Source organism: Melitaea cinxia, chromosome 6 (assembly GCF_905220565.1).
Source record: "Melitaea cinxia chromosome 6, ilMelCinx1.1, whole genome shotgun sequence".
NCBI classification, from domain to species: Eukaryota; Metazoa; Arthropoda; class Insecta; order Lepidoptera; family Nymphalidae; genus Melitaea; species Melitaea cinxia.
Window position 1 is genome coordinate 6,384,321 of NC_059399.1, and position 20,871 is coordinate 6,405,191.

The 20,871-nt window shown below is 32.4% G+C and overlaps 3 protein-coding genes across 3 annotated transcripts; 2 read left to right on the forward strand and 1 right to left on the reverse strand.

Moving 5' to 3' along the window:
• Positions 1-209: 209 nt before the first annotated feature.
• LOC123654521 (cuticle protein 19-like) lies at positions 210-1,256 on the reverse strand. Its single transcript, XM_045590421.1, has 4 exons — positions 1,245-1,256; positions 960-1,109; positions 580-746; positions 210-329 (listed from the first exon to the last, which is right to left on the reverse strand). The coding sequence occupies exons 1-4, from the start codon at positions 1,254-1,256 to the stop codon at positions 278-280; spliced, it is 381 nt and encodes a 126-aa protein (XP_045446377.1). The 3' UTR covers positions 210-277.
• A 4,097-nt stretch (positions 1,257-5,353) lies between these two features.
• Positions 5,354-14,749, forward strand: LOC123654522 (zinc transporter zipt-7.2-like; the record flags this gene model as incomplete). Its single annotated transcript, XM_045590422.1, has 7 exons — positions 5,354-5,497; positions 5,991-6,157; positions 6,328-6,352; positions 8,421-8,514; positions 13,232-13,389; positions 13,720-13,886; positions 14,599-14,749. Coding segments are annotated over 7 exons (816 nt in total), but the record flags the coding sequence as incomplete, so codon positions are not given.
• A 4,575-nt stretch (positions 14,750-19,324) lies between these two features.
• LOC123654523 (histidine-rich glycoprotein-like) lies at positions 19,325-20,509 on the forward strand. Its single transcript, XM_045590423.1, has 4 exons — positions 19,325-19,336; positions 19,475-19,633; positions 19,943-20,109; positions 20,440-20,509. The coding sequence occupies exons 1-4, from the start codon at positions 19,325-19,327 to the stop codon at positions 20,507-20,509; spliced, it is 408 nt and encodes a 135-aa protein (XP_045446379.1).
• The last annotated feature ends 362 nt before the right edge of the window (positions 20,510-20,871 follow it).

A 20,871-nucleotide genomic window follows, 5' to 3' on the forward strand; every position in this document is an offset into this window, starting at 1 on the left:
ACTAGTAATAATATATGAATTAATAAAATAATTTATAATAAAAGAATGTATTAAGTATAACTTTACTTAAAGCATTAATTTGTTATTTGCTACACAATAGGTTTGTCGTCCGCCAACCCTCATTTAGGCTTTTTTTTAAATAAAAGTTTTAAAAATAAAGGGAAAAAGGAAACTAAAGACATTATTTTTAGAAGAATTTTCTTTTATTCATAGAAAACGTATCAAATATTAACGACACACCTAAGACGTTTGATAACAATGTTTGGCTAACAAATACTCAATGATGGTAATGTTTATGATGCACGTTGTATTTGACATCAGCGTGGAATCTGTAAGAGAATAAGACAAGACGGTTCACTAGATTATTGAAATATATTCACACTTTTATGATTTTGTGTAGATTAGTCTGATATTTTTTATTCCTTTCTTATAAAGATATAAAACGAAATTAAATTTTAAAATTAGATCAGTCGATTTCGAAAAAAACGCACTTCAACAAATTCTAGTGTTGTTGGTTAATTTATTAAAGATAATAAACTAAAAGTAAAGTAAGTAATAAACTAATTAATAGCCATGTACCCGGTGTGTCCGTCGCCATGGTAGTGCACTTGTCTTTCGTTGCCGTCGGGCTGGTGGAGAGCGTAGTAGCCCTTTACGACATCACCGTCGCGACTCTCGTGCTGAGACTTGATGTCGCCGGTGTGATGGTCTTCTACTTTGTAGTCAAACTGATACTTGGGGTGGGCCTGAAATTTATATGAATACTTATAAGGCTTTACATGTAATTTGATATTTCATCAAAAATAACAATGTTATGAATAAAATATAATAATAACATAATTTTGTTATGGTATTCACTAGATGTCCTCGTAATTTTTCATACGTAGATGTTAGTCGCTACTGTTTCACAGAATATAAAAAAAATATATATATTGTTAACTTTCAAAGTAAAGACTTACATAGTAGTCATGGTCATGACCGTATCCATGTCCGACATCGTGCCGAGAGATGTGTTGAGATGAGTACGCGGGACCATGGTGGTAGTCATACGCGACTACAGCGGCGATAAGAGTGGCTAAGCAAAGTACCTGTAGAAAAAGTATTGAAAACTAGAAAGTGTTTTTTTTTTTGTTTATACTTAAATAAAAATATCTGCGCATTATTGTTAGTATATGTATGTCTTAAAAACAATTATTTTAATTATTTTTTTTCACATTTGACCATTATATTCAAGAATTAAGTACCTTGGAGTACATTTTGGCTTGATTATTTTCAGTTGAGCGTTCAAAGTCAAGCAGTGAACTGATACCTTATTATTGTAAATCACGTTTTTTATACATATTACTAGGTATCTAATCAAGGTAATAATGATTTCATTGATGCTAGCTAAAATATTTACTGCATATTCAGTACAGTTTGCAATAATTTCATAAAAGTTGCGAACATTCACTATTGTACTAGATCGTTCAATAAGTCCCGAGACTAACCTGGAAATGGCGCATATATTAAAAACTCTTTTGATTTTTAAAAAGTACTGGCTATCAATACAAGAATAGGTGTCAAATTTTTAAAAATGGAACAATAAAATTATTGATTTTGAAACATTTAAGTGACGCTACGGTTGTAATTTCGATACAATGGAAAAAAACGAGTTTCGCGTGTTGATAAAACATTGTTTTTTAATGGGAAAAAATACCGTTGAAGCACAGCAATGGCTTATAAAATGTTATGCAGGATCAGCTCCCTCTAAAGCAACCATTTGTCGGTGGTATGCCGACTTCAAACGCGGTCGCATGGACACCAATGATGGGGAACGCTCAGGTCGTCCAAATGAAGCAGTGACTCAACAAAATATTAACCAAGTCCTCAAAATCGTATTAGAAGATCGGAAGGTAAAAGTGCGAGAGATAGCCGAGATAGTGAAGATTTCAGCTGGTAGTGTTTTCACTATTTTACATAAAAATTTGGCCATGAAAAAGCTTTTTTCTAAGTGGGTGCCGCGTTTGCTTACAACTAATCAAAAGGAACAACGTATCAATGATTCAGAGCGATGTTTGGCGCTGATGAATCATAATAAAAAGGATTTTTTACATCGGTACGTAACAATGGATGAAACCTGGATATACCATTTCACTCCGGAATCCAATCGGCAGGCAGCGGAGTGGAGAGCGGCTAGTGAAAGCCGCCCGAAGCGTCCAAAGACTTAGAAATCGGCCGGTAAGGTTATGGCGTCTATATTTTGGGATGCGCATGGAATACTTTTCATCGACTACCTTGAAAAGGGGCAAAATATAAATAGTGACTATTACATGTGCTTATTGGAGCGATTGAAGTACGAAATTGCGGATAAACGGTCTCACATGAACAAAAAGAAAGTGGTGTTTCACCAGGACAACGCGCCTTGTCACAAGTCCGTGAGAACGATGGCCAAAATTAACGAATTGGGCTTCGAATTGCTTCCTATTCGCCAGACTTGGCCCCCAGCGATTACTGGCTGTTTGCAGACCTTAAATAAATGCTTCAGGGTAAGAAATTTGACTCAAATAGTGAAGTTATCGCAGCAACGGAGGCTTATTTTGAAGCCAAAGACAAATCGTTCTACACACATGGGATAGAAAAGTTAGAAAAGCGTTGGAGGGACTGTATCGCTCTTGGAGGAGACTATGTTGATGAATAAAAATTAATTTTATAAAAAAGACCTTTTTTTAGTACTTAGTCTCGGGACTTATTGAACCACGTGTTATCTCTCTATATCGTATATTGGATTCCGTATATTGCTGAAGTTGAGGCAGAGAATCATGAAAATAAGTCCCGAATAGTTGCTTTCACGTATGGTATCCATCCTTTTAGTGGCAGCAAATGCTGCGTCTAGGGAGAAATAAATTGAATTAAGTTGTCGTTACACTAATGACTGAACTGTTTCGTCATATCAGTGTGTTCCACCGAAGTCTCTTTTACCTCAAGCGCTTTATTTTTACTAGCTTGAGAACTGGATGTACCCTAAATCTTTTTTTCACGTTCCTACCACCTACAAACACAAAGATATCGAAATTAGATAAGATATTTTCGCTATTTATTTATGTTGTGGTGATTTCGATATATGTACAAAGTCAATGTTATGTATGTTTAATGGAAGTCAAGTTATGTGATTAGATTAATTATTCTGAATTTCAACCGTATCAAATACAAATGACAAAAATGTTGTTTCTATTGTTTTAAGTGATGAGGCTCATTTCGAATACTAACTTAAGGATGACCGTCATTGTTAGTTTCACGCTAATTTAAGTTCTTATATGGCAGATCTAACGATTGTGAAAAAAGTAAAAAAAAACCTAATTATTAATTTAATATTATATTTTTTTTACTTAATCGTATCAACGTAAACATTATACCACATTATGTTATAATTAATAATTAAAAGAAGAATAATTAAGATGTAAGATATATTCACCAAGCACACAAAATAAAAAGATTTCTTAAGTATTTATGAAATGGTCGTAGAATCAACTTACAGCTTTTTCTCAGTTGCAGACTGACACAATATTATGTGTATTGTTGTTGATTGATTCATAACGGGAATCGAAAATTGATGAATGAAGAAAATGAAATGAAAACAGGTCAACTATTCTGCGATCATTGGTTTTTTCAAAACATAAATTATCAGTAAACATAAAACAACAGAATATTAAATGTTGAATATACTTTCTTCCTTTTGTTTCAATGTAATTAAAAACATATATTGGATTGTAAAACCGAAATGTCAAGAAATTTTACACGGTGACGCCTGAATACGATGCTATGTGTAGGTACATTTAATTAAAATAGTAAAGGTATTTTTGTTGAAGATAAGTGGGCACTTTCTACATTTGAATGAATTAACGTTATAAAAAATGCATCAGATACTTACGTAAAATACGTATTATTCGTTTTAAAAACTCAACAAACCAAAACAAAACTAATTATTTGTGAAAATGTAATATTAATTATTCAAGGTTACATTTTTCAAATTCCGTTATTATTTAAAAGACTATTTGTAATATAACTACGACGTTTGCAAATTTGAGCTAATGTAAATCGATTTCGATTCATACAATATTAATTGAACGACCGCGTACAACTAATCAAAAAAACTTTGTGAATTTGAAAATATATTATGTTTCGTATCCTTAAATTAACTTTTCATTTTGATTTTCGACCATCCTTTGTTCAACTGCGTTTACAACGTTTAAATGTTGTGCATCTGCCACTTAAATAACTAAATAAATAAGTATCTTTAACACATACACACACGCACGCACACACTGTCATCTGTTCCTATGATATGTAACATATTACTTGGGTTATAAGTAAGAGCCAACTGATATAGCTAAATATTTATATTTAGATAAATTTACATAAGAATAATACATATATGAATAAATACTACATCTAGACTCAGGTGAGATCGAACCCACAACCCTTGGAGCAGAAATCAGGGCCACTACAAATTGTGTTAATTAGAGTTAATTTAATTTGCATAAAACAAAAAAAGACCTTAAGTTTTCACTCTCGGCTAACCATAAAAAGCCACTATAAAATTCGCAAAGAATTTTGACCTATATATCAATCAATGTAATTTCGAGAAGGATACAGTTTGAGGTTTCTCCTTCAGACAGACATCCTCCATCACATTATATTTTGTTACTGTTAATAATCATTCTGAAATATTTTGTCGATTTACTTTTATCGACCTTCCACACAGCACATATATTATTCCCTTTGTACTATACATAATGAAGTTTGTTAGCAAAGCAAAATAAATGCAAACGAACACGCCATTTTTGGATATGTTAATAGATGGCCCATTATTACATAAAAGTCTGGTCTTCGAGCTGGTGGAGTCGAAACTATTGGAACCAGAGAGGCCTTATTGCAACGCATCAAGCTGAACTTAAATATTAGAATTCATTTAATCCGATTACCGTAGTCATAAAAGTGTAATTTTTCCAATCATATTACTTAACCATAACTTCAGAAATTTATCGAATCAAATACCAATTATACAATAGTGAATGTTCGTAGCTTTTACGAAATTATTGCAAACTGTAACAAGTTCGCGGTGAATATTTTAACTCCTAGCATGAATTAAATAATTATTACCTTGGTTAGATACCTTCGTTATACATATAAAAGATTTGATTCATAACTGAAATATATCAGTCAACTAAAAATAATCAAACCAAAATGTATTCCAAGGTACATTATCTTTAATTAATATTGTAAAATGTAAAAGAAAAAATAAATAAATAAACGTCTTTGGCACTAAATGTATACATAGATCCACTAAATAATAACAATATAATTTTTAATAACGCTTCCACAGGTGCTTTGCTTAGCCGCCCTTATCGCCGCTGTAGTCGCGTATGACTACCACCATGGTCCCGCGTACTCATCTCAACACATCTCTCGTCACGATTATGGTTATGGACATGGATACGGCCATGACCATGACTACTATGTAAGTATTTGATTTATAATATTATCAATGGTATAAAATTGATAAAAAAAGTTACATTGAAACGACATCAAATTTTAAATATTGCTCCATACAACATCGTAGGAAAAGAATAGCCATTAACAAAATCTGTCATTCACAAAAAGCTGTGAAGAAGTAACAAAGGGTTTTAAATATAGCTAATAATGTCACTTTTGAAGTATTTTTATATCATAATTATTTTCATATAGACCCTTTGAGAGAATGTGAGAAACAGGGTGTAAAATTCCTCATCCACCCTCGTAAAGGAAGGATCCTCCAACCAGACGGATGTTGTGTCTGGTGGACTACCGCCCTGACGGTTGTTGTCGGTTTCTTGTATATATGTTAAATCTTCGGATAACTTTAATATCGCGATGTAGGATATGTCAGTTTCCTCTAGTTTGTATGTCGCGAGATAGATGCCGCCACATCCCAAAATAGAGCCACAGCTTATTAATAATAATACAAATTGCAGGCCCACCCCAAATATCAGTTTGACTACAAAGTAGAAGACCATCACACCGGCGACATCAAGTCTCAGCACGAGAGCCGCGACGGTGATGTTGTAAATGGCTACTACGCTCTCCACCAGTCCGACGGTAACGAAAGACAAGTACACTACCATGGCGACAAGCACACCGGGTAAGTAATTGCTAATATATTACTTTAATTTTTACTAATATATAATAAACAGAATTCGCATACAATAAAAGGCTTTTAATATTGTTTAATGTTTAAAACACAATAACATGCGTATATTATATTCCAGCGTAAGTGCTACCCCACTCATGTAATTTTTTATTCTCTTACAGATTCCACGCTGATGTCAAATACAACGTGCATCATAAACATTACCATTATTGAGTATTTACTAACCATAAATTGTTATCTAAGCATCTTTTTGGTGTTTTTAATATTTTATAAGTTTTATATGAATAAAAGCAAATTATTTTAAAAATCTTGTTTTCATGTTATTTTATTCCCTCACATCTTTAAAAGTTCTATTTATGATAACTTTACCTATATTTAATATATAATATATTATATTGCCAACTACTTACAGTTTCCAACTACACATTTACAAGGAGTTGGAGCTTCTTATCACGCTTACGTTAAAATTAGTAAATTGTTTAATTTTTAATATTTAATATTCGTCGGTTAGATAGAGAAAAGTGTCATTAATAAAATATAGCAAATTTTGCAATACACGCATTTACAGTTTTTACTTTTATTATAATTGATTTTTCCGTGTAATTTTTATATTTACGTGTAAGTGTTATATATAATTTTAAAGATACTTACATAAATATTGAGATTTCGTTGTTATTTTATTTTAATAATAAAAAATGGCAGAGTGACGTTTTTCTACAATCAATATGGCAATGACCGCTGAGTACCGAAATGACACTGGTGTCATCTAGTAAGCTTGACGTGTAATTTTGAAAAGGGTCTTTTATCCATATAAAAATAACGTTGTTAACAGGCTTTTTCCAGTAACCGTAGTTTTAGAAAATTTTGAGAAATGTTATTTCTCCATTTAACCGACTTGTGTTTAAAAAAATACTTGAAATTCAATTCTTAATATCAAACAAGTTTAAAAATAATAATTCCGTGTGTGCAATATTCAAATTTAAGTAATAAAAATAAATTCTTTAAGCGTCATTGAAATTTATAAAGAAAAAAAATGAGTTTCGTAATTAGCGCGGTTGAAAAATTTAAACGAAAATACTAAGCACAAAAAATATTGTCATTGCAGTTTTATTGTTGATCATTCTTTAAAATTAATAGAAAATACAAAATTATGATATTAAATATGACTGAAACAGTGCATAAATCTATCGAACTTGAAAATAGATATATTTTATACTTCACCAGATAATATTCTATTATTTAAATCAGATTTTTGAACCAAACTGGTAACATAGGTAAATGACTAGCCCGTTGGCGCAGTTTGTAGTGTGCTTTCTGTTGCGCGGGTAGCGAGTTCGATTCCCGCCTGAGTTTGGTTGTATATTTATATATGTATTATTCTTATGTGTAGTAAAAAAATAGTTATAACAGTCGAATGTTACCTGTAATACAAGCATTAGGTTGCTTATCATAGGAACAGACGACCGTGTGTGTATGTTTTAAGATATTTATTTATTTACTATTTACAGATAATTAAATTATGATATTACTGTTATGATTTTTAATATTTAATTGATTTTGTAATCTCAATCCCATCGCTCAATCTATAATTGACAAAATCACGCATGCTGCTTATCAAAAGTCTCATATCAATCGTATAGTGCATGAGTAACCATCAAATTCCGTCATCAAATTAGACACTGATTACTTTTTTTTAAAGATTAACATCCATGGGCTCAAGATGCCGATGCCTTTTTTAAATATGCATGCATTATTATAATACCACAGGCGATTTTTATTACAACTACATATCGACAGTCCTGTGACTGCCTAGTAAAACTAGTACGTGGTCCGACGCTGACAGTTTTTTTTCCTTACAATTACTGTTTGATGGACATGTATACATACACATCATTCATTAGCAATTTCTGAACATATTATTATTTTTCTTATCTATGTCTATATTTTCACTTATCTGCTAATTATCATATATGTACGATTATGTTCTACTTTTACTGTTAGTAAGGTTTTTTTTAATATATTTCTTTATATATAGCTATTATTAATATTTATCTATATCTTATTTATTCATTTCTGTTATTTACTTATATTTCACTACATTGCATACTTACATAAATACACCTTTATAATTATATATCTTTATCTACTTTATTTGTACAAGTATATCAAACGCCGCACTGTGTCACTAATTCATAGACCCGGACCCCACGACTGCCCCCAGCATCTTATCATGCTTGTAGATGGTGTTTTTTAGGTTGTGCTCCAAGATGGTCTTCGTCGAGGCACCCAGCGCTCGGCTAACGAACCTGTCGATTGTGCCATCACCGTCGTCAGTGTAGTAGACATATGTGTTTGTGTATCTTGTCAACGTCCAACCTCATGAGGCACGCTGTCGTGGATTTGTAGCCTCTTGGTCTTTGTCTGGACAATGATGACCTCTCCATTGGTTTGCCGCTGTGCTTCATTAATGGTCACGATGCGCGATCGCTCAGCAGTGCCGTATCCCTGGTCTATCAGGATTTGTATCTCTTCCTGCGTATAGACCAAGTATAGGGTGCCCTTTTGAAGTTTTGGTATTGCCGCGCCAGTGTATCCATTCATTCAGAGGGAGTAGATGGTGGGATTTGACGAGTACATATTTACGTATACCTCATAGTTGGCATATACAACGTCCATGGGACTCCGGTATGTGCAAGACAACTAAAATTAAATGTTGAATGTCAGATAAGGTCTACAGTACCTCATTTTGAATAGATTTTCTCTGTCTATATAAGGCAACTGGTTGACATCTCCGATACGAACAACTTCGTTTGCCCCCGAAAGCCGTGCCGCCATTACTTGACTCACTTGACTTAACATCCTATCGCCCCTGGGTGGGGCAGAGGGCCTCCACAGTGCTCCATCATCGCGTTGTGTCCTGGGCGATTCGATTCACGTGGTACTACGTCAGCTCGATTTTCTTTAATTCCCCACTGAACGTCTCCAAGTGTGCTAAGAACGGCCACGTATTCTTTTCCCTTGCGGTTTCCATTCCAGAACATGCTCTGGAATGTAGTCGGATGCTCTTTTTAGGCTTTGCCTAATCCAAAACCACTTGCAGTGTTTTACTTGGAGGCCAATTGGTGTTTCTGAGCAGCGATATTACGGTTCTTTATTGTTCTGGCTCTGTCGTGAATCTTCAGTCTTCTGAGATCTATTTTGGTACCGAGAGAGAGTAGATACCGAGGATCCGCCTAAGGCATCGGCTGACAAAGACCTGAATACGATGCGTCATCATGCAACGTACGTTTGGTGACCCTCCATGTCTCGCACCCGTACAGGAGCACAGTCTTAACGTTAGAATGATATCATTTAATTTTACTCTCCGATTCAATTTTTGGAATACCCCAGGGTGCGGAGTCGCGCAAAGGCTGCCCGAGGTTTGGAACGTTGAAGTGTTGTCCTCTTCCGTTCATCCAGTCTCTGACAGGAATCTACCAAGGCAAGTGAACTTTTGTTCTTGCTCTATAGGTTCCAAGCCTAGTAACAGTGGTGTGGAGTTCCTTCCTTCAATACGCATTTCCTGGGTCTTTTAAACGTTGATTTTCAGACCTTCGAGAATTGCCCGGCACTGTACTTCGTCCAGTTTGGCTTACATGTCAACGTTCTTGTGGCTGAACAAGTACAGGTCGTTAGCGTAGTTTATGTCCCCAAGGTTTCGGTCAACCCCCACTCTATACTACGGCTTATTGCCATTTAGACCTATAATACGTAATATGGAAGATATAAAATTGTATATATGGACTATTCAACACAAAAAAATCAATTCGAACGAGCAGCTCTTGAGATTAAACAAACAAACAAACTCTTCAGCTTTATAATATTAGTATAGATTCCAGAAATAACACTCCTATATTTGATGAGATTTCTACTCTACTACTTACAGTTATTACTTACAAACTAATATTTCATAGTGTTAAAATGAGTCAATTGTTTATTTAATTTAAATATAACACATATTTTGAAATTTAGATCTTAATGTAATTATTGTATTTACGAAACGAATTTCAAAATAGTAATTTAATATGTGCAATATTTAGATTGTATTGCAATAAAAAATAAACACTTTAAACGTCTTTAAAATTATAAAATAAAATAAAAAAATAATCTTATCAAACTAAGTCAATTATAAAATTTATACGAAAACAGTACATCTATAAAATGAAATTATTAATGTCTTCATAATATAATCTACTATTATCATCCTCAATATTATCCAATAATTGTGTTTGCTCACAAACGAAAAAACCCCGACTTCAGTTACATCGACAAGTATAATCGGTGCACTAAGAAAAAGTTATGGGACATATAATACAAAAAATAGTCAAGTAAATTTATTTCACAACAACGCACACTTACAACATACATATAAAAAATTTAAAGTTAAACAATATATTAAAAAAAAAAACACTAGACTTTGGATACAATGATTGAAAGCACAAATATTATTAATATTTTTTTAAAATATTGTAAGTGCTGAACTACATTAATGCAGTTCAACACTTACAAAATTAAAAAAAAGAAAATGACACCCCATCATCATCAGAACCAAAAAACTCAAAATCAAAAATAAAGAACATAATTATTATCATATACGTTAATAAAATGAAACAATTGGATAATTTAATCAAAACAACTAACGATTAGAAACAAATTATCATTAATTAAATAATTAAAAATAGGGAAACAACAAAAGTCAAGTAAATACTCATTATTAGATATAACTCAAAATCAATTAATTTTAAATGGCACCACATAACATGCACCATTTTTAGACAAATAAAAATTCCGAATAAATAGTCAAAAGTTCCGAAGTAACATACATACATAAAAAAAATACAATGAAATTGAGAATGTCCCCCTCCCCCTTTTGGAAGTCGGTAAAAAAATTATAGCTGTAGTTTTTTTAACTGACTTGACTGGACTGTTAAAAAAATAACAGCTTTAATACTTAAATGCGAATAGATAACTTGTTTAACAAAATATATTTTAGACTTACACGCCTACTACTAACACTTACTAGTCGGAACCTACGACGATTGTCATTTCGATACTCCCGATATGTAGGCGACGTTGCAGACGTTCTCGTCACAGAAAACTCAAATCGACTCAGGACTATAAGTAAAAGTCTAAGTAACATTGTTTGGGTCAGTTCATCGTATTTTAAAAAAATGTGTTGGAATAAGAAATAAAATAAATATAAAATATCTACTATTTCTAGTCTTTAAAATTTCACTGACTTTGTATTCTAGATCCAACCTTCTTCTGAATCTGAGAATCTTTGCCATTCTCGATAACATTTCATTAATTAATCAATTTGTTAATTTATAGATACGAGCAAGAAATGAAAGTGTCCGCCACGATTGTTGAGATTATTTTGAAATCATTTTGCATTGCATTTACGATCTTAGAGCTCGAGTAGGGAGCTACGGGATGTTTTCCATTAAGTAGACATATTAACAATTGTGTTAAAATATATTTATGACAATATTGTGTATATTCACGACAAAATTGATTGTTTTGATATAAATTGTAAGAATCGCAGTATAAACACGAGAAGGACTAGCAAAATTGTAACTCCAGTTTCCGACTACGCAAAGGAAACGTCTCCTTTCTGGGTTATGGTATTTGCATGTATAATAAAATCCCGCAAACAATTTTGCAATTGTCTTAACATAAATTTAAAATTTTTATTAAAAAGAAATTAATAGATAAAGCGTATTATTTGGTGCAGGATTACATAATCGATAATGATGTGTGGACCAAGTAACGCTGTATTTTATGCAAAATATTTCTAATTTTGTACTAAAACATTTACACATTATTTTCAAAAGAGTAACTGTGGAGTTTCTTACCGATTCTTTTCTGCAGAATCTGCAATCGGTAGTAGCTTTACTTTAAAAATAATAATGATTAAATAAAAAATGTAATTTGTAATATCTCGATTTGAAAGTGCCTTTGAAGCCTATTTGAATTTTATTTTTGATTTTAAATTTGATTTTATCAGCCAACCCGTTGTGGCGCAGCGTGATGGATTCAGCTCTAACCCTCCTCCTACGTGAAGAAATAGACCTTTGCCCAGCAATAGGTTGTTAAACGCTAAATGCGTGCGTGCATACGATCTTAATATTTATCCAGGCTAATCTGAAACTTTTTGACCAATTTTAATGATATTTTTTTACAGACACTATATATGTGCAAAACTTTGTCCAGCTTAAAATATAAGCAGTATTTTGTTTCGATTGGTGACCACGCGTGTAATCACGGGACACATCTTGTATATTATAATTTTCTAACAGAATACGACGCCGCCCCGTCCGACCTAACCTATATCTATTACTTCTCTACTCTTTTTGTCGCATTTTTAACATACTGTTAACTTATTATAGTATACAGTAAGAGTGAATTAGAAACAAAAGCTTAAAATTTTCCGTAATCTATGCAACCGATATTTACAGATTTTCCTTGGTGCTCATTTAGACATTTTTTCATTCAGGCATTTAACAGATTCGGTAGAATCAACCTTCTGTTGTCAATATTTCGATACCAACAATAATATAATAGTGAATGTTCGTAGCTTTTACGAAACTATTGCAAACTGTAACGAGTGTACGGTGCATATTTTAACTTTTAATGTTAGTGAAATCATTGTTACCTTGGTTAGAAACCCTCGTTATAGATATAAAAGACTTGATTCATAACTTAAACATATCAGTCCAGTGCTTGAGTTTGCACAATCAATTGAAAATAATCAAACCAAAATGTACTCCAAGGTATTGTATTTCCAAAAAATATTCTAAAATTTTAAAGAGCTGTTACCTAAAACATTGACTTTTTATAACATGTCTTATTTACCACATCGATAGTAACGTACATACACTACAATCTGATGATAATGTAAATGAAAAAATATTAGAAACGCTTGAATATTTTCATATTTAAAATTAGCGAGAGGTACTGCTAAAAATAACTTCATATGTTAAAATTATATACAAAGAGCTTATAATCGTAATGTATTAATAATAGCTACAGAATTTTTAATACTTCTTCTACAGGTGCTTTACTTAGCCGCCCTTGTCGCCGCTGTAGTTGCGTATGACTACCATCATGGTCCTGCGTACTCATCTCAGCACATCTCTCGCCACGATGTCGGACATGGATACGGTCATGACCATGACTACTATGTAAGTATTTGTTTCAAATGTTGATAATTTTTTTTAATGTTTATTACTTTCAAAATACTTCATATAAGTAAACTCGAATTTAAAACATCGCAATGTACACAATCTTAGTGAATCAGTAACCACAAGCAACTGCAAATAAAACTACAATCAAAACTAAAAACTACATCTAGTAAATAATATATTTAAATATTTATTTTGTGACTATTATTTTAATTTGTTAATTATCGATATGTACGAGTATAAGATTTGTCACTTTTTTTAAAATACTCCAATTGTTTGACAAACACTAGTATACAATTTGTAGCCTTTAAATATTCATATAAATTGCAGGCCCACCCCAAATATCAGTTTGACTACAAAGTAGAAGACCATCACACCGGCGACATAAAGTCTCAGCACGAGAGTCGCGACGGTGATGTCGTAAAGGGCTACTACGCTCTCCACCAGTCCGACGGCAACGAAAGACAAGTACACTACCATGGCGACAAGCACACCGGGTAAGTAATCTATATCTATATACATATATATAAAAGCGAAAGGTCACTCATCACGAAATCTCCGAAACTATAACATCTACAAACTTGAAATTTGGCAGGTAGGCTCTTTATAGGACGTAGACATCCATTTTTTTCGCATACAATAAAAGGCTTTTAATATTATTTAATGTTTAAAACACAATGACATACGTATATTATATTCCTGCGTAAGTGCTAAACCACTCATGTAATTTTTTATTAAAGTTAGTGTATTAAATTAATCTTTACTAATATCCTTCTCCTACATGGGGAAAGAGGCCTATACCCAGCAATGAAACATTACAGGCTGAAGCGATTATTAATATTAATCAAAACATGAGTATGTTTAATTGCGTTCTTTTCCAGATCTACTGATGAAATAATTATTTTTTTTTCAACAATTTATTAGAAAAACGTGAAAACCACACTTTTATAGACACGAATAGATGTAGGTAACGTGTCATTAATAAATGTATTTCAACAATAAAATTTATAGGAACTATCATTTCGAGGAGGCGATTTGAAAATGGGAAAAATAATAAATATTTAAAACCAGTTTTTACAGAATAATATTCTTTTGTAACATTTTTTTTTCATATACTAAATGATATGATTTTAGTTCTATTATATATATCTACACATCTATTTCTACATAAGTTCTAAAATATTTGCTCAATTCTTTATTATCTTACAGATTCCACGCTGATGTCAAATACAACGTGCATCACGTCGCTCCTAAACATTACCATTATTGAGTATTTGTTAGCCGCACATTGTTGTCCAAGCATCTTGGATATATTGTTAATATTTGATATATTTTTTTATATGAATAAAAGCAAATTATTCTAAAAAAATTGTGGTTTCACTTTTCTATTTCCTTTTATCCTTAAAAGATTTGTTAAAAAACTAAATCCAGCTTGGAAAACGTCTACAACTTTCTTTTATTATTTGCGAATTAAGCATTATTAACACAATAATAAATAACATATTTGAAAAATCCACGAACTAATCTTGATAATAAGCTTCAATATCCGTCAGATTGGATACTGCCACCATCTAAACAGTTTTCGTATAATATTTTGTAATATTAATTTATACGAGTATACGGGTTTTCAATTAAATGAAAACGAATAAAGGAAAATGACGACAAGGTTTTCACATTATATTCTATGTTTATAAATAGATTAGGTATATTTTGAAATAATCGTGTTTGAAAATTAATTAAAAACGTAATACTATGTACGTAGTCAAAATGAAATACGCATTATTAGTGATAACTCAATAATTATTCTTCAGACCATATTTTAATGGGAATTCATAACAAGCATCAGCTTTCAATTAGAAAAATCATCAAAATCGTTACACCCAAGAAAAATTATGAGGTCATCATCATCATCATCACATCATCATCAGAGCAGCCTTTTGCAGTCCACTACTGGACATAAGCCTCCACAAGTTCACGCCAAAAATGGCGTAAACTCGTGTGTTTTGCCCATAGTCACCACGCTGGGCAGGTGGATTGGTGACCGCAGGGCTGGCTTAGTCACACCGAAGACCCTGCTGCCCGTCTTTTGCCTGTCTATTTCAAAGCCAGCAGTTGGATGGTTATCCCGCCATCGGTCGGCTTTTTAAGTTCCAAGGTAGTAGTGGAACTGTGTTATCCCTTAGTCTCTTCTTACGACACCCACGGGAAGAGAGAGGGTGGCTATATTCTTTGATGTCGTAACCAACCAGCATAAAAAAAATTATGAGATAACACGGATATGAGGGTAAAAAGTCTTGTCGTATTTTTTAGTAAACAAGTGCAATAATATCTATCTGTGCCAAATTTCATTAAAATCGATCCAGTAGTTTTAGAAAGTTGCCCGGATAATCATTGTGAAACGAGATTTTTATATTTAATATAAAGTCAAATTAAAAACCTCCTCCTTTTTTAAGTCGGTTAAATTGGGAAAACCCACAGTACAGTCATTAACTTTTAATTCTCGCTATGAACTGTAACAAACAGTGTCACTCATGTTTATTGCGACGGCTACGTATTTCTTATTAGTTAAGGTTTTCAAAATATAATTTATAAGTATTATATAGATAGCCCAGCAATCACGGAACATTTAAAATTTATGTTGTGAAGAAGAACAAGAAAAGGTATTTTACAAGTGAAGCTGACGACCTGATTGCTGTCTCAAATTCATTATAGTAACACCTCTACGAATAAAGTTACTACGACGTAGTGAAACACGGAATACCAAAAACACAACAACAATAATTTTGTTTGCAAAATACAAACCGTGTTGAATTACATCGACAAGTAATACGACGACTACGTAGTTAGCTTTTTTTACCACGCTTTTATGTATGTATATATGTATGTATGTATATATTTACGTATGTATGTATATATTTACGTATGTATATATGTATGTATATATGTATGTAATGGAATCTTTGAGCATAATTTTCACCAACTTACAGAAGTTTAATTAATTTGAAACTTTGCACGCGTATCAAGGACCGGTGGCAATGCAATAATATAATAACAGTTTCCCAATATCCTTATTAGGACCGCCAGGATTAATAAATTCATTCATGGATCCTCTGTAACTAAGAGAGATAAAGCTAGCGCACGATCTGCACATGCCTGCAGTTTCGAACTTACTCTTTCGCTCGGTACAGAGAGCAACGGAGGCAGATACTTTTTCAGGCTGGTTGCATTTTTACCTTGTTTATTCCTTATTATCTGTTTCCCGCCCGCTTCGCGTGGCGTAAGTTCGTGGCTTCGCTCTCTCTCTAGTCATTCTTTTATTGTTTCTATTAATAATGGAAATAAATAAAATTTCTAAATTACAGTTCCGCAAATAATTAATTGAAAAACCTAACTAAAAAATAAAAAATAAATTATAGTTACAAAAACTAAAAAACCGCGCTTTTATAGCTATCGAACTAAATATCAGAAAATAATTTTTAATTACAAAGAGTTTATATTACAGAAGTAGAAAATCGAACAATCAATCATAATTAATTACTTCAAAATAAAATTATAATAAAATTTAAGTTATTAAGAGAATAATTTAATTCAGAATAAAAATCGTGGGTTGCTTGCTATATTAAATGTAACAATTATTCTTCTTGCGACTATCTATGTGCGGAGAGCTAAAAAAACATAGTAAAAAGTAATAAAAATATAGTAAAATGAACCTCACGCTTATTATTCTGAATTGAATTATAACGAGTGTTACTTTACTTATCACGAGAACACAACAATACATCAGATCAATACTTTATTTAACTGTGCCTTTTTATAAGGTGGCAGTACTTCTCCAGTCAGTCTACTCTATAAGTATGATAAGCAAGATATTATTTGTTGTATCCTACCTCTTAAAGTCTGTCATTGAAGCAAAACTAAATCAGGGAACTTATGATTAATTATCTCATTAAATACTCGACCAACCAAAAAAGGGTCAAATTCTAAAAAAACAACATCAAGAAAATATTTAATACAACCATTTTTTTTAATTCCGTTTTTTAATTTATATAAGTATAACGTAACAGTATAACGTAAAGTGTTACGTTATATCTATGGCACATCCAAATTTTAACAAAATACATTCACCCATTCATGAGATGTAAGTGATCATCAGAAGGGTTTGTCAATTTGGACAACTAGTTTCGAAAACTATTGTAATAAATTCTTCTATTCTTTCCTATTATTATCCCTACTTTACATTTCTTGAATTGCATGCCTCCATGGAGCCTGTGCTTTACTCTCAGAAAATGAAAAATACGGGAAGCGTTTACTCTTAAGCCTCTATACTCTTATGACAATACATTAATCTAATATATAAAATTCTCGTGTTGCGGTGTTTGTAGTTAAACTCCTCCGAAACGGCTTGACCGATTCTCATGAAATTTTGTGTGCATATTGGGTAGGTCTGAGAATCGAACAACATCTATTTTTCATCTCCCTAAATGTTAAGGGTAGTCCACTCCAAAAATGTTTTTTTTAATTTTAGATAAATTATTTATTTTTTATTTTATTATGATTTGCGTTGAAAAATACATACAACCCTAAATTTTCAGCCTTCTACCACCAACCCCTATTTTTAAATGGCGTTTAGCGGCAAGACAACGTTTGTCGAGTCAGCTAGTATGCTATAAAAATATACCTTTACACAGAATTCACATCAAACTATAAATTAAACATCATTTTGAAGTCTTTTTTTAATACTATTCTAGTAATAATTGTGTTTGCTCGCAAACGAAAAAAAAAACCGACTTCAATTACATCGACAAGTAATACAACGTAGATCGACGAAAAAATAGTCAAGCAACTACGCGTTATCAAAGATTACTCAAAAAGTAGTTATCAGAGATCGATAAAATTAATATGTGACCACATGATAAACATCAGCTTTCGATTAAATTAAAAATTATCAAAATCGGTACACCCAGTAAAAAGTTATTACAGATTTTCGAGAGTTTCCCTCAATTTCTCTGGGATTCCATCATCAGATCCTTGTTTCCTTATCATGATACCAAACTAGGGATATCCCCTTTCCAACAAAAAAAGAATTATCAAAATCGGTACATCCAGTAGAAAGTTATGCGGTATAATACAACGTAGGTCGACGAAAAAAGCGTCAAGTAAAAACGCATTATTAGATATAACTCGAAAAGTAGTTGTTAGATCTCAAATAAATTTAAATGAGACCAATTGGCACACACCACCTTTCGATTAAAACAAAATTTGTCGAAATCGGTCTACCCGGTCAAAAGTTCTGATGTTCTGATACTTAAAAAAAAAATACATTCGAATTGAGAACCTCCTCCTTTTTTGGAACTCGGTTAAAAAGAATAAAGCAGTAGCGATACCGCTAAGTTTAATCCATCCCCTTCATATAAACCTCATTCATTAGTTAGTGTTAATATCCGTGATGGTTTGTCAAATTCCTTTTGTTGCTCGAGTTGACCTGTTGAATTAAACAAAGCGCTACTTAGTGTTTAGTGTGTAGTTACTTTTGTGGAAGGTAGTACATAGCTTTTGAATAGTTTCCGATTTGTTTAACGTAAGCTTAGTCCAATTAAATATCTTCAAGATGTAGGCGTGTTTATTTCCACTCCATGGAGTCGATGATTTAAATGTTTTGTCATATATCCGTACCGAAACAATATCTCATCCAATATCATCATCAATAATGCTTTATATCCAATACCAACAATATGATAGTGAATGTTTGTAGCTTTTACGAAATTATTGCCAATTGTAGCGAGTGTGCGGTGAATATTTAAAGTACTCACATTAGTGAAATAATTATTACCTTGGTTAGATACCCTCATTATAGATATAAAAGGCTTGATTAAAATTTAAACGTATCAGTCCACTGCTTGACTTTGTACCCTGAACTGAAAATAATCAAACCAAAATGTACACCAAGGTACTTTATTATATATTAATATAGTGATATGTAAAAACGAAAGATGACTTATAATACTGATTTAGATATAGTGACTCAGAGAAGCGCTCAATCATTTAAATATTATAACTATTTAATTCTTAATATTTCGTTCTATAGGTACTTTGCTTGGTCGTCCTTGTCGCTGCTGCAGTCGCGTATGAACACCACCATCATCATCATGAACCTGCGCACTCATCTCAATACATCAAGCGCCACGACGAACATCACCACCATGGACATGAACATCACCATCACGGACATGAACATCACCACCATGTAAATTATATTTATTTTAATGTTCATCATCAAATTAACTTTAAAAATTCTTTTACTGAAAAGTCATATGGAAGAAACATAGAAATTTTGCTCTACAATATCGTTGTGAAACAGTTGCTACAAACATTAGCGAGTGAAAATGCGAGGGTCTTCTATTCAATAATATAGCCCAATACACATTTTATAACAATTAGTTAATTTTAGTTATTGTGACTATTGGTAGTATTATATTAATTCACCATTATGTAGTAACAATTGAAGTCCCTCAATGTATTTCACAGCTTTTGAATACTCATAAATTTTTTACAGAGTCACCCCAAATATGAGTTTGAATACAAAGTAGAAGACCATCACACCGGCGATATCAAGTCTCAGCACGAGACCCGCGACGGTGATGTCGTAAAGGGCTCCTACTTTCTCCGCCAGCCCGATGGCCACGAAAGACATGTTCATTATCATGCCGACAAGCACTCTGGGTGAATATATATGAGAACATTACATTACAATTCACAAAAAAGAAAGAACGCTAGAATTTGTTAAAGTACATGTTTTCAATGTACCTATTGGTCCAATTTTTAAATAGTTTTTTTGGTCGATCTCTTACAAATGTGTAAAACATTACACTGCTATAAAAAATAGTAGAATCGGTTGGAATAGGCAATTTAAAAAAAATAAACGAGTTAAATAAAACACGAAAAATATTCTATGAATGCATAATACATCATGTTTTTTATAACTTTGTTATGATTACAGCCGTTTTGTGTATGTTGTCTAAAGTACTCTTATAAGTGCTTTTTCACTTCCAGATTCCACGCTGACGTGAAATACAGTGTGCATCACATGGTACCCCATAAACACCACCACCACCACCATTGAATATTTCTTAGCCAAACATGAATACTTGTTATCCAAGTGTTTTGGATGTATTGTTAATTAATATTTTATGTTATGTGTGAGTAAAAGCAGATTATACGATAAATGATATTGTCTTTATATTCTTCTATTACCTTCTAGTTGTAAGACTTTTATTTACAAAATACAACCAGTTTAAAACAAGCCTAGAAAATTCTAAACTCAGTCGTATATCTAATTATTTATTTAAGATATTATATTTGAAGTATTTCCAAGTACATACAATTGTATAATTATAACCGAGGCAAGCTTGACATTTGTCTGGGCGACCGAACTAAAAAAATGTGATACTAAAACCGTAAGAAAAATATATAACGGAAGTGACG